We start from the raw sequence: 14,434 nt of genomic DNA on the forward strand, positions 1-14,434 counted from the left end.
AATTACTGCATTCTTGTTGTTATTTGGAATTGTAATGTGCCCTTTTCTCTTCCAGCGAATTGGGTCAAAATCAATTGGTATAAATTCTCATTAAAATGTGTCATTTTCTTTCCCTTCAGGATCTGAATTGCTCTGTTTTATTGTTGTTTGTGTGCATGTATGTCTCTAGCCCTCTGAAGAAGCTGACAAAAGGTGATGTGGGGCTGATTGCTTGTGAGACTTTAACTCGTTCAAAACCCACCCACTTACATAGAGATGAAATCAGATCCCCTAGTATCAGATAAGCAAATTCGTTATCAGGATGATTGGTGAAAGCTGGGCCTTTCAGATAGGGAAGGTAGTGACTTAAGAGGGGACCTTGTAGATTTACATGAGGGATTAAAGGTAAGTCCAGATCATTTCTTCAAATTTAATTCATAACAGTAGGGCAGAGGGGTGCAGGTTAAGATTGGCATATTTAGGAGTTGATGTACGGAGTTCTTCAAAGTGTGATCAACAGATGGAATAGATGCCTGGCTGGAATGGTTAAGGCAAAACACAAATCATTTCAAAAACCGTTGAGTGCAGTGTTTCCTCTAAGGCTGCACAGCAACCTGGAATGTACTCTGTACTGAAATAAACAGGTCGCTCACAGCTTTACGAAAGTACAATATCTTTTAAAATGTAAGCTGCATATGGCTAAAAATTGTAGCGCTCTGGAGTTTGTAGACACCCATTACAAAGAAAATTTAGAGAGAACATTGCTTTATTGAAGGGTATTTTTTCTTGAATGAATATGAAGTAGGCTGAGAACAATGGCCTTCCTCGTCCATATTGAAATGGCCTTGTAAGGGTCATGTATGAAATGAGTTGATGGAGATTGCACACCCATAGTGGAAATTGCCACCTTGCTCCGAGCAATTAGTGTGCTAGTGACAAGTGAAAATTTTATAGTGTTAGGGTTCTTTTCTGAGGTTGAGGTTTGTGACAGAATAATGTCAGCTTTATTCTGCATTCGGCTCATGCTATATCCAACACTGTTTTCTCTATTGTTCATACAATATATCTTCCTTTGTTTCCCTCATACTATTCAAGAAAGTGGGTAGCAGAATTGTTTATGGCTCTCCAAGTGTGCCAATTAGAACAGGGTGGGTTGCCATCCAGTGTATTTCCTCTCTTCAGTAACACCTGGCTACTCCTGATGCCCAGCAGTTTGTGAGCGTGCATCCTGTTTTGCTCACAATCATCATGCTGTGCCTTTTGACTATAATGTTCTGGTTGCGTGCAGAGCCAATGTGCAACAAGCACATATTGCTTACAGGTGTTTTCCAAACTACTTTATACTTGTGAACTATTTTCAAAAAAAGACTGGTCAAAACTGTTTTAACCAATGTTGGTTTTCTCTACAATTGTGAAAAGTTTGTAATTTACAAGAGCTTTGGTATTGCAGATTGAAAATGAGGTGACTGAGCAGGGAGAGGGTGACGATGATGCCTTTGACATGAGCATGATGAAGAAGAAGAAACCAAAACCTGTAACCTTCATGGTTGAGGAATTAAATGAAAGGACAGATGATAGTGAGTATTTCATTCAGAAGCTGACCATCTTTGGTTTTCTCTGACACTGACAGAGCATTGGGTGAAGTATGAGTGTGCTAGATTGGAGTGGCTATGTAGTACAGTAGGTAAACAGAGCCTGGATTCTTTCAAGTGTGGCAGGAGTTGGGGGAGGTTACTCTGAGCAGGGGAGGCAGAAGTCACCTAGGGAGCATGGACACTAAAGTGTGTGATATTGCAGATAGCCTCGGTATAGGTTATACTGGAAGACTAGGAAGAAAATTTCCCCGTCCCCCTTTTTAATAAACTATATTGTATGCATAGTTTTCTTCTACCTTATGAATTATTCTTAGTGTTATTGTCACAGCATTTTATTTTGTGCTGCAAAGTTGTTGGCAGCTTGTGAAGCAGTACTGATGTCTGTATTCCTGTACTTATGGAACCAGGTTTTGGAGATCAAAGTCAATCTGTACAGTTGTCACCTCCCTGATTCCTTTATTTTTAAAAGGATATAAGCCCTCAAGGGTATCTAATGAGACTTCTAAGAGTAGACCGATTTAAGGATACTTTGGAGGATATAAAATGAGAGAAATGAATTTCATAAAATTATTTTGGGATGCTGAAAATTAGAGTAACATATTTAAAATTGTTGCTCATAAATTTATTTTTCTGGCGTTGCCCGACAGGCTTTTCATTGAACCTTTGCAGCAATGTGTTTTGTTGGAATTTGCAGCTCCACATGTGGTTTGAAGCACACGGCTGCCCTGCTAAGCATTGCCATAAGCAAGTTTATTGCTTTAAATATTGAGACCATTTCTTTTCGTTTGGTTCCTTCTCCGTTGAGGAAGGAAATTAGAACCTTCGTTGCACACAGGTTTGGAGGCACTTTCTGGACCACCTTCCTGTGGCTATCCTTTGTCTGACAGTGACTGACAGCTGATTGCATTAACCGTGCAAGGCATCACAGGTGGACTTGACTGCATTCCTGCTTAATATTCACCTGCATACATAAATTACATAGAATGTTAAAATAAGCAATGGGCCATTCAGCCCACTAGCTCTAAGTTACTGTTTATGCTCCACATGAGCCTCCTCCCACCCTGCTTCATCGAACTCTTACAGTTACCGCTTAGCAGTCGGGAACAGGAAGTGTCTCTTTTTTGCTCTCCTTCTCAAGCCCAGAAATGTTGAGGCTAACGAGCATTCCACTATTGCCTGAGCTCTGATTACCTAGCTTACCATAGTGTGGATTGAAACTGGCTATGCTAGGGAAGCTGACTTTTAGCATGACGCCTACTGCGTTTAGGGCAATGATGTCCTGCTTTGCAAGACAAATCATGTGTCAAAAAGCAGTTTCAAACAATTCACTGGTTTAACAAATGTTCAAGAATAAAATATATATTTTTACACATATGTATAATATATACACCTGATGCCTTTGCCCACATGTAGGTAATCTGTAAACACTTACATCATTTTGTAGGTTACGCATTTGTATAAACTTGGATGAGGATATGTAATATGTATGTACGTATGGCTGCATCTTGTCCTTCTTGATATTATTTATTTCTTCAGAACTTGATGATGATGAAGGCAAAAGGGATGATGGCATCACTTTTTCCACTCAGAGTGGTCCAGCCTGGGCAGGATCTGAACGAGACTACACTTATGATGAGGTGAGCGTGAAAGTTGCTCATTTGTGCATTGGATACCCATTCTCTCTCTGTAGTTCTCCTCTCTTATCTCCCCTCTCCCTCTCCCCCTCTCTCTCTTCCCAATCTCCAATTCCTGTAATTAGTGGAATGAGAATGGAAAGGAATATTTTCCCAGCAAGGGTCCATTACAGACATTGTTGAGTAGATGGAGTTTTATTCTTGGGTTTTCTTGCTGCAGAAGGCTTGGCCCCTGAATTTCTGGGCCATTTCCCATTCCAAGTCCTGAACTGCACTACACAGCTGAGCTTATGTTAAATTATGCACTGATGTAAGTATCAAATTAAGATATTTATTCCATCAAAGTAATGGCAAGAACCATACTCCTCTTTTGTAGTCCTCCAGGCAGACTTTTGCCATGCTCACGTCACTGAAACACACTGGTGAAAGTCTTCAGTGACCTCTTCTGTGGCTGAGACTAGTCTTGACCTCTTTGCCCTCCCTTCTCGAAGACACTTTTGCTCCTGGTTCTACCTCTGTTTGTTGTACTGAGGCATCTCAACATATCACATCACCGGTTTTTTTTCTACTGGTTCACTATGCCACCTCAGGCATATTGCAGAATTTCACCATTAATATATACTTGCCAATTGTGGCAGGTCTGATGTAGTTGTGATCTCATAGCTGTCCTTTTAAATTAGACGCACTAATAGAAAGAGACTTGTATGCTCCATTATGTATTGTTACAGATGTTGTGTACTTTGCTATTATTTTCCAACAATTGTGTCAGCTTCAATATTAGCAGCACTGTGACATTTCTGTTTCTCATTTGCCAATTGCCAATTGGGAACAGTTTTGAGCTTTACCATTTGCCAATTAGTCCAGGCTGTATTCAAAACTATGTTGCAGAGCTATAAGTGCCGAATCCACAGCACTTCCCAGACTTCTAACAGGTTTGTTCTTAATAGAAAACGTTATTCCTGAAATAAGGATTAACAGCACTCTTGGCAAATGATTCAAATATTCTCAATTATAGTCACTTAGCAGTGATTGTGTCCTACTTTAGTCTCATTTGTTCATAAGTCTTTTTACTTTATGTGAATACCTATGAACATAAACTGAGAAATGCACATCATTATCACCACTGCATCCCTCTTCTCCCACAATGAACCAGTCCACCACTTATTTTTGACTTCATTCTCGCTGTGGTAGGTGATAACCTTGATGTTACTCTTTTACTTCTGACCTTCAGAAATGCTTTTTAAAAAAAAATTGATTCTCACCAGTTGTTGCAGCACTTGTCCAATTAATACTCCTCCATGTTGAGCACCACTTGGAGGAAGCACAGGGGGTGGCAAGGATGCCGAATGTACTTTGGGTGGGCGGGCTTCAATGCCCATCACCAAGAGTGGCCCAGTAGCTCCAGTACTGACACGGCTGGCTGAGTCCTAAAGGACAGAGCTGCTAGACTGGGTCTGCAGCAGGTGGTGAGGGAACCAGCAACTCGGAAAAATATACTTGACCTCATCCTCAGCAATCAGCCTGCCCTGAATGCAGCTGTCCATGACAGTATCAGTAGGAGTGACCACTGCACAGTCCTTGTGGAGATGAAGTCCTGTCTTCACATTGAAACTACCCTCCATTGTGTTGTGTGGCACTACCACTGTGCTAAGTGGGATAGAATTCGAACAGATCTAGCAACTCGAGACTAGGCAACCATGTAGTGCTGTGGGCCATCAACAGTGCAGAATTGTACTCGACCACAAACTGTAACCTCATGGCTTGGCATATCCCCCACTCTATCATTACCACCAAACCAGGGGATCAACTCCGGTTCAATGAAGAATGCAGGAGGGTACGCTAGGAGCAGCACCAGGCATACCTAAAAATGAGGTGTCACCCTGGTGAAGCTATAACACAGGACTACTTGCATGCCAGACAGCGTAAGCAGTAAGTGATAGACCTAAGCGATTCCACAACCAGTGGATCAGATCTAAACCCTGCCGTCCTGCTGCATCCAACCGTGAATGATGGTGGACAATTAAACAACTCGCTTGAGGAGGGGGCTGCACAAATATCCCCATCCTCAATGATGGGGGTGCCCCTATGTGCAAAAGATAAGGCTGAAGCATTTGCTACAATCTTCAGCCGGAAGTGCTGAGTGGTTGATCTATCTCGGCCTCCTCCATAGGTCCCCAGCATCATAGTTGCCAGTCTTCAGCCAATTCGATTCACTCCATCAAGAAACCAAGAAATGTCTGAAGGCACTGGATGGTGCAACGGCTAAGGGCCCTGACGATATTCCGGCAATAGTACTGAAGACTTATACTCCAGAACTTGCCACGCCTCTAGCCAAGCTGTTCCAGTGCAGCAACAACACTGGCATATACCCAGCAATGTGGAAAATTGCCCAGGTATGTCCCATATACGACAAACAGGACAAATCCAACGCAGCTTATTACCGGCCCATCAGTCTATACTTGATTGTCAGTAAATTGATGGAAGGGGTCATCGAAGGTGCTATCAAGCGACACTTGCTTAGCAATAACCTGCTCACTGGCATTCGGTTTGGGTTCCGCCAGGGCCACTCAGCTCCTGACCTCATTACAGCCTTGGTTCAAACATGGAAAAAAGAGTGGAACTCTAGAGGTGAGGTGAGTGTGACTGCCCTTGACATCAAGGCAGCATTTGGTTGAGTGTGGCATCAAGGAGACCAAGTAAAATGCGAGTCATTGGGTATTGGGGGAAAACTCCACTGGTTGGAGTCATACCTAGCACAAAGGAAGATTGTTGTGGTTGTTGGAGGTCAGTCATCTCAGCTCCAGGACATCTCCGCAGGAGCTCCTCAGGGCAGTGTCCATTTTCAGTTGCTTCATCAATGATTTTCATTTTATCATAAGGTCAGAACTGGGAATGTTCACTGATGATTGCACAATGTTCACCATTCACGACAACTCAGATACTGAAGCAGTCTATGTCCATGACAACATCCAGGCTAGGGCTGGCAAGTGGCAAGTAACATTCGTACCACACAAACACCAGGCAATGACCATCTCCAACAATAGAGAACCTATTCATTGCCCTTTGACATTCAGTGGCATTACCATTGCTGAATCCTTCACTACCAACGTCCTTGGGGTTACCATTGCCCAGAAACTGAACTGGACTAGCCATATAAATATTGTGGCTACAAGAGCAGGTCAGAGGATCGGAATCCTGTGATGAGTAACTCACCTTCTGACTCTCCAAAGCCTGTCCACTGTCTAAAGGCACAAGTCAGGAGTGTGATGGAATACTCTCCCGTTGCCTGGATGGGTACAGCTCCAACAACACTCGAGAGGCTTGACACCATCCAGTACAGAGAAGCCCACTTGATTGGCACCCCACCCACAAAAATTCACCCCCTCCACCACAAACATTGGCAGCAGTGTGCTCCATCTACAAGATGCACTGCAGAAACTCACCAAGGCTCCTTAGATAGCACCTTCCAAATCCATAACCACTATCATCTAAAAGGGCAAGTGCAGCGGACACATGGGAACACCACCACCTGGAAGTTTCCCTCCAAGCCACTCACCATCCTGACTTGGAAATATATTGCCGTCCCTTCACTGTTGCTGGGTCAAAATCCTGGAACTCTCACCCCCCCCCCACACACACACACACACACACACACAACAGTACTGTAGGGGTACCAACACCACAGGGACTGCAGCAGTTCAAGAAGGCAGTGCACCACCACCTTCTCAAGAATATTGTGTGCAGTTTTGGTCTCCTTATCTGAGGAGGGCTGTTCTTGCTATAGAGGGAGTGCAACAAAGGTTTACCAAGCTGATTCCTGGGATGGTGGGGCTGACATATGAGGAGAGATTGAGCTGATTTCGATTATATTCACTGGAGTTCAGAAGAATGAGGGGGATCTCAAAGAAACCTTTAAAATTCTAAAAGGACCAGACAGGGTTGATGCAGGAAGGATGTTCCTGATGGTGAGAGAGTCTAGAACCAGCGGTCACAGTCTGAGAATACGGGGTGGACCATTTAGGACTGAGATGAGGAGAAATTTCTTCACCCAGAGAGTGGTGAGCCTGTGGGATTCGCTACCACAAAGTAGTTGAGACCAAAACCTTGTATGTTTTCAAAAAGGAGTTAGATATAGCTCTTGGGGCGAAAGGGATCAAAGGATATGGGGAGAAAGTGGAAGCAGGCTATTGAGTTGGATGATCATAATGAATGGCAGAGCAGGTTTGAAGGGCCAAATGGCCTACTCCTGCTATTTTCTATGTTTCTCAAGGGCAATTAGGGATGGGCAATAAACGCTGGCCCAGCCAAAAAAGCCCACATCCCTTGAATGTATAAAAGAAAAGGTCAAGTTGCGTGTTAACAGCGCAACATCCTGTGACGCTGCAAATTTTCCCACTTGCTGTGTTGTGTGATTGGCACAAACACCCAAAAGCAGTTTACAGTGCAGCAACAAACCTCTTGCCCTAATCATTGGTTCTCGACTGATTTGCAAAACATGCAAAAATTCATAAAAGGAGCCATATGTGTACATACAACTTGATTTACAAAAACAAAGTAACTTTACTTTTTTTTGTATAAAGTGATTGCTAATGTAAATGTACAGCTTGTTTTCAGTATTTAGTTGGCCAGTTTTTAAACACTGCTGGCAATGCAGCTCATCGCCTGGCCAAAAGGTTTAGTCAAAAGAGAAAACCTGGATGTTATTTTAGGAGTTAGAAATTTTTCCCATGTGCAGCCAACAGTTTTATGTCATTCTGCCCTGCACCCATAAATAATATAACTGAAGACAGCTTGGCTGTTTTATTGAAGAATTTGTCATATATATGTGTCTTCACGGCAGGAGTGCACTGTAGGTGGAAGAGTTTACACTGCAATGATTGAATTGACTAAAATGTTTCTTCATACGGAAAGTTTTTGTTGGTATTTTAGTAGACAACCCCTCAATTTACCATGATATGCAAAATCTATATATTACTATGTGAAAAAATCATTTTTTCAATACATTTTCTATCATCTTATTCCACTCTAAATTTTCACATTCACATTTACAATATCAAGTGCTGCTATAAGCTCTTGATGCGGCAGTTACAGGGACTACCTTGGCGCCAGTCAAGCAATGCCCATCCCATTCTCTGGAAATAGCTGCAACCCTACAACCTCTCAAGTTATCTGCATTACTTCAATTCTGACCTCTTGAGCATTGTCAATTTTAACCCCCCCACCCCACCGTCTCCTGCCTTCCCCTCCCCACCCCTCCTGCCGCTGCCCTCCCCTCCCCACCCCTCTTGCTGCCACCAACCTCCCTTCCCGCCCTCCCCCCTCAGCTCCCGCCCTCCCCCCTCAGCTCCCATTCAGGTTTGGCAGTCGTACCTTCCACTTAAGGCTACACCTGGCCTTGACTGCTCATCTTGCATTGCCACAAGAGATCGACCAGCAAAATAAAAAAAAAAATTGATTCCCTGCAGTGAAGGTAAGTCAAGAGCTAGAGATATCAAAATCTATAGTGCTTTCTATCCCTAATGAAAGAAACTTCCATTTATACAGTGGGACCTCAAGACATCTCATTGCTCTTTAACTGGTGTAGGAATTGAGTGTACATTTGTCGGTTTTGCATTTCTGGCCAGTTGTTTATCTTGCATGCTTTTATCCACAAGTCAGGACGTACTAATTGTTTTAATATGAATTGTGCCATTTCTTGTTCTTTAGTTGCTGACTCGTGTGTTTAATATAATGCGTGAGAAAAATCCTGACATGGTGGCTGGAGAGAAGCGAAAGTTTGTTATGAAACCACCTCAGGTGGTCAGAGTAGGAACCAAGAAGACGTCGTTTGTGAATTTCACAGATATCTGTAAACTGTAAGTTCGCAACACTGCTTCCTCAGAGCTATGTTTTATTATAGATTTCCAGAGATCATTTCCTCATAATCAATTCCCCTTTTCCTCTGATCAATATCAATCCAAATCTGGGAGTCTGCCTTTTATTAATGAACCAGTTTTAATTTAATGTAGAAACATCCACTGAATGTCAGGTTCTGCAGTCTTCTGTATGTTAGATAAAGCTGCCTTGTTTATTTTCCCGTTACCATATCCTTTCTTCCTTAAATCCAAGGAAGTTCCTTTCTTTGCCTTTTTGACTCCCTTGTACTGCTGGTATTTTGTCCTCTTCCTTTACAATGAAAATTGATACTTAGTATTCATTTAGCATAATCTGGTATTTTTCTTATACTTTAAAATATCATGTTTCTGTCGCACATTCCCCTACTTACTACTCTTTCTTAATATATGTATGAAAACCTATACTGTTTGTTTTGATATACCTTGCGAGATATTTTTTAACATGCTTTCTTGCACTTCCTGTTTTCTTGGTATCCCCTTGTTGCTTCTAGTAGCTCTCCGACTCTGCTAGTCTTGTGTTGTTCCTTGCGCCAATTCTGATTTGTTAGCATCTTTTAAATCAATTTTGCCTCTTTCCTTGTTTGTGGTTGTTTAATTCAGCATGTGTGGAGCCTTTACCTTTTAGGCATACAATAGATTTGTATTGTATCAAATGCTCCTTTTGAATACTTCCCACATTTTGAAAGCCTGTGGCATATATATGTAATACATTATGAATAAAAACAAAAAAACTGCGGATGCTGGAAATCCAAAACAAAAACAGAATTACCTGGAAAAACTCGGCAGGTCTGGCAGCATTGGCGGAGAAGAAAAGAGTTGACGTTTCGAGTCCTCATGACCCTTCGACAGAACTTGAGTTCGAGTCCAAGAAAGAGTTGAAATATAAGCTGGTTTAAGGTGTGTGTGTGGGGGGCGGAGAGAGAGAGAGAGAGAGATAGAGGTGGAGGGGGGGGGTGGTGTGGTTGTAGGGACAAACAAGCAGTGATAGAAGCAGATCATCAAAAGATGTCAACAACAATGGTACAAAAGAACACATAGGTGTTAAAGTTAAAGTTGGTGATATTATCTAAACGAATGTGCTAATTAAGAATGGATGGTAGGGCACTCAAGGTATAGCTTTAGTGGGGGTGTTTTTTTTTAAATAATGGAAATAGGTGGGAAAAGGAAAATCTTTATAATTTATTGGAAAAAAAAAAGGGAAGGGGGAAACAGAAAGGGGGTGGGGATGGGGGAGGGAGCTCACGACCTAAAGTTGTTGAATTCAATATTCAGTCCGGAAGGCTGTAAAGTGCCTAGTCGGAAGATGAGGTGTTGTTCCTCCAGTTTGCGTTGGGCTTCACTGGAACAATGCAGCAAGCCAAGGACAGACATGTGGGCAAGAGAGCAGGGTGGAGTGTTAAAATGGCAAGCGACAGGGAGGTTTGGGTCATTCTTGCGGACAGACCGCAGGTGTTCTGCAAAGCGGTCGCCCAGTTTACGTTTGGTCTCTCCAATGTAGAGGAGACCACATTGGGAGCAACAAATGCAGTAGACTAAGTCGGGGGAAATGTAGGTGAAATGCTGCACCCATGCTCACGCAAAAGATGCAACACCTGCCCCTTCACTTCCTCTCTCCTCACCGTCCAAGGACCCAAACACTCCTTTCAAGTGAAGCAGCATTTCACTTGCATTTCCCCCAACTTAGTCTACTGCATTCGTTGCTCCCAATGTGGTCTCCTCTACATTGGAGAGACCAAACGTAAACTGGGCGACCGCTTTGCAGAACACCTGCGGTCTGTCTGCAAGAATGACCCAAACCTCCCTGTCGCTTGCCATTTTAACACTCCACCCTGCTCTCTTGCCCCCGTGTCTGTCCTTGGCTTGCTGCATTGTTCCAGTGAAGCCCAACGCAAACTGGAGGAACAACACCTCATCTTCCGACTAGGCACTTTACAGCCTTCCGGACTGAATATTGAATTCAACAACTTTAGGTCGTGAGCTCCCTCCCCCATCCCCACCCACTTTCTGTTTCCCCCTTTTTTTTTCCAATAAATTATAAAGATTTTCCTTTTCCCAACTATTTCCATTATTTTTTAAAAAAAACACCCCCACTAGAGCTATACCTTGAGTGCCCTACCATCCATTCTTAATTAGCACATTCATTTAGATAATATCACCAACTTTAACTTTAACACCTATGTGTTCTTTTGTACCATTGTTGTTGACATCTTTTGATGATCTGCTTCTATCACTGCTTGTTTGTCCCTACAACCACACACCCCCCCTCCACCTCTCTCTCTCTCTCTCTCTCTGTCCGCCCCCCACACACACACCTTAAACCAGCTTATATTTCAACTCTTTCTTGGACTCGAACTCAAGTTCTGTCGAAGGGTCATGAGGACTCGAAACGTCAACTCTTTTCTTCTCCGCCGATGCTGCCAGACCTGCTGAGTTTTTCCAGGTAATTCTGTTTTTGTTTTGTAGTACATTATGAAGACACTCAGGATATATTGATAAAGTCCTTGAAATATATTTGAATGTGTTCTGAAAGCTTGTGGGATGCAATTTCAATCATGAGTGAAGTGATATCATAGCTTCCCGGTGAATTATGGTCAGCATCATAAAGAGGAAAAAAATAAAAAACTGCAGATGCTGGAAATCCAAAATAAAAACAGAATTACCTGGAAAAACTCAGCAGGTCTGGCAGAGGACTCGAAATGTCAACTCTTTTCTTCTCCGCCGATGCTGCCAGACCTGCTGAGTTTTTCCAGGTAATTCTGTTTTTGTTATCATAGAGGAAATGTTCTCTGTAAAGTTTCATTGTTATGTGTGGCCAGTTATGCACGGCACCTTTTTGCGTGTGGTATTTATCCTGAAACAAGTCTATCCTGTACCTTCCAGACTGCTGCATTGTCACCCACAAGTGCAGCTTAACGGGAACATTACAAACACAGATATGCAATGTACAGTTTGTCTTTAAATGAAAAGATTAAAGGGTTTAATGGCATACAGTTCGTTTCCAGCAAAACTGGAAGCAATGAGGGGGCTTATGCAGTGGGAGATGTGGCATGGAGTTAGTTTGTCTATGATTTGAGTGCCACCTTCAAATGAATCTCTAAAGAACATTGATTCTTATACACTGAGGTATAATGATGTAACTCCATGGATTGGGATTTTATTTAAATGGAAATTGCATCAGATTTTCAGACTTCATGCAAGCAAAGCCCTGTTTCACCTGAATCATATTGAGTATACCATTATTAGACGCCATGATATGACTCATTAATTCGTGCATGCTATAGCTTGGGGACCAAATAGACCACGGCACTATGCAATATGGTGTTCTAGTCCTTGCAAGCAAAGAATGGGTGCATTTTGTTCTGTCACAGCTGCCTTGAAATCATAGTTTGCTCTCTTTTAAATTTCAGGATATGGATGTTGCTGGCAAGACTGGCAGTTATTGACCATGTCTAGTTGCCCTTTAGAAGGTAGTGCTGAACCACCTTCTTGAACTGCTGCAGTCAGCGTAGTTTAATTACACAGGCTGTGTCCCAGTAATGTTGAAGGAATGACCGATGTCCCAAGTAAGGATGCTGTGCGACTTGGGGCTGGAGTTCCCCTGCACCTGCTACTCTTGCCCTTCTAGTGGTGGAGGATGTAGCTTTGGGAGTTGCATCTACCCCCAAATGTTTTTTTTTCAATTTTTCTCTTCTGTCTGGAGGCCACCTTACACGGATACAGTTCCATTGCATCTTTCAGCTCTCAGCAGGGCATTTTGCCTGCCTGAGCTTTGAAGCTGGATGTCAGCAGGCCATTTGACAGTGGAGGCACTGCAGTCAAGCCCGCCCAATCTGTGGTCATACAAAGTAAGTGCATCTGTGCTTTGCAAGAGCAGTTGCTCTTTTTCCCCCTCTTCCTTAGCTCCTAGGTATTGCAATCAGTTTCTGCATTTCATTTACTGTCATGTCTAAGATCGTGTTAGCATAGCCAAGGGATGCGAATTTGGGATCTTCCAGTCTCCATGTCAAATGCTTCAACCGTCCATTTCAAAGGAAGCATTTAGTAGCTGGCGTTCTTGCATTTGTGCATTCTACTCTGCGATTTTCTGTTTTGTTTGTGCTGTTCACCCTATTGCTATTCAAAGCCTTGTCTGCATTCCCCTTTCTGCTTAAGTGCCACGCTGGCGTCCTTTCTTTTGTCTGCCTCTTCCTTTTAGTGCTTTGATCCTGTAAGGGCTTCTGTCTTCATCTGCTGACTCTCCTCTTTGATTTTGTAGCTAATAAACGATGATGGAAGAACAGATTTGCGCAGAAATATGTAATGGCTCTAGAATGTTCTATACGCTGACTATACGGGAAGTGAACCCTTACAGCAATTTATATGGTAGTAATTCAACCAAGTGTGTCTCATAAACTATTTTAATGCAGCTGGAACTTTTTCTAAACCTGAGCTGAATCTCTGCATTGAAATTGAGAATCAGACTTATTGCCATATGACAGTTGCAACATTTTATTTTCTTTAAAATGTCCAGTTTTTAATTTGCCTATTTTATTGCAATTCCTAAGATTCCTGTTTGATTATTAACATAGGATTTCCCAAAGAGCTCTGCAGCCAATAAAGTGCTTTGAAGTTTAGTCAGTATTGATGTGGGCAAGCATGGCAGCCAAATCGTACGCTACATAACTCCACAGTCAGGTTAGAACACGGAGGGTGGCACAGTCAACAGTTGATTTTCTCTCCACTGTTATGTGAAACCAGTTGTAAACAGTGCTGAAGAGGTAATTGTGGCTCGTGTGGAGCACAAACACTGGTAAGGATTTGTGGGCCATATGGCCTGTAACTGTGCTGCAAATTCTATGTTTAAAACTTATCCAAAGCAAAATCTAAATGTATTGAGAATTTGCATACACTGCCCTAGAACTGAGCCTCTTATGTGCCTCGTAAGCATGTGTGCAAAGCTTTCTTTTGGCAGGAGAATTGGAATCTGAGCAAAACAATATAAGCAAGGTACTGTTTGGCTAACACCTACAAATATTGTTCAGACAACATCACCTTTTTAACAAAAAACATCTGGATTGTTATCTCATTGCTCTTTATGGGAGCTTGCTGTGCATAAATTGACTGCTGTATTTCCTACATTACATCAGTGACTGCATCTCAGAAAGCACTTCATTGGTTGTAAAGTGCTTTGGGAGGCCCTGAGCTTGTGAAAGATGCTATGTAAGTGTAAAACTTTCTGTGAGTCTCAGACTATAGCTACATGGAAATGCAAATTTTGCTACCTTTTTGGAAAATGACATCGAACATCATTTGTCTGTTCCGTCAGTTTCTTTTAAAATGTTTTTGTTTAAGC

General features: G+C 42.5%; 1 protein-coding gene across 1 annotated transcript in view; it reads left to right on the forward strand.

The window, feature by feature from the left end:
• eif2s2 (eukaryotic translation initiation factor 2, subunit 2 beta) overlaps positions 1-14,434 on the forward strand; it is a 44,374-nt gene that overhangs the window by 17,627 nt on the left and 12,313 nt on the right. Inside the window, exons 4-6 of the mRNA XM_041204960.1 lie at positions 1,430-1,556; positions 3,111-3,211; positions 8,915-9,063. Coding sequence (XP_041060894.1) covers positions 1,430-1,556; positions 3,111-3,211; positions 8,915-9,063 — 377 coding nt within the window. The remainder of the gene's footprint in view (positions 1-1,429; positions 1,557-3,110; positions 3,212-8,914; positions 9,064-14,434) is intronic.

Source organism: Carcharodon carcharias, chromosome 14 (genome assembly GCF_017639515.1).
Source record: "Carcharodon carcharias isolate sCarCar2 chromosome 14, sCarCar2.pri, whole genome shotgun sequence".
NCBI classification, from domain to species: domain Eukaryota; kingdom Metazoa; phylum Chordata; class Chondrichthyes; order Lamniformes; family Lamnidae; genus Carcharodon; species Carcharodon carcharias.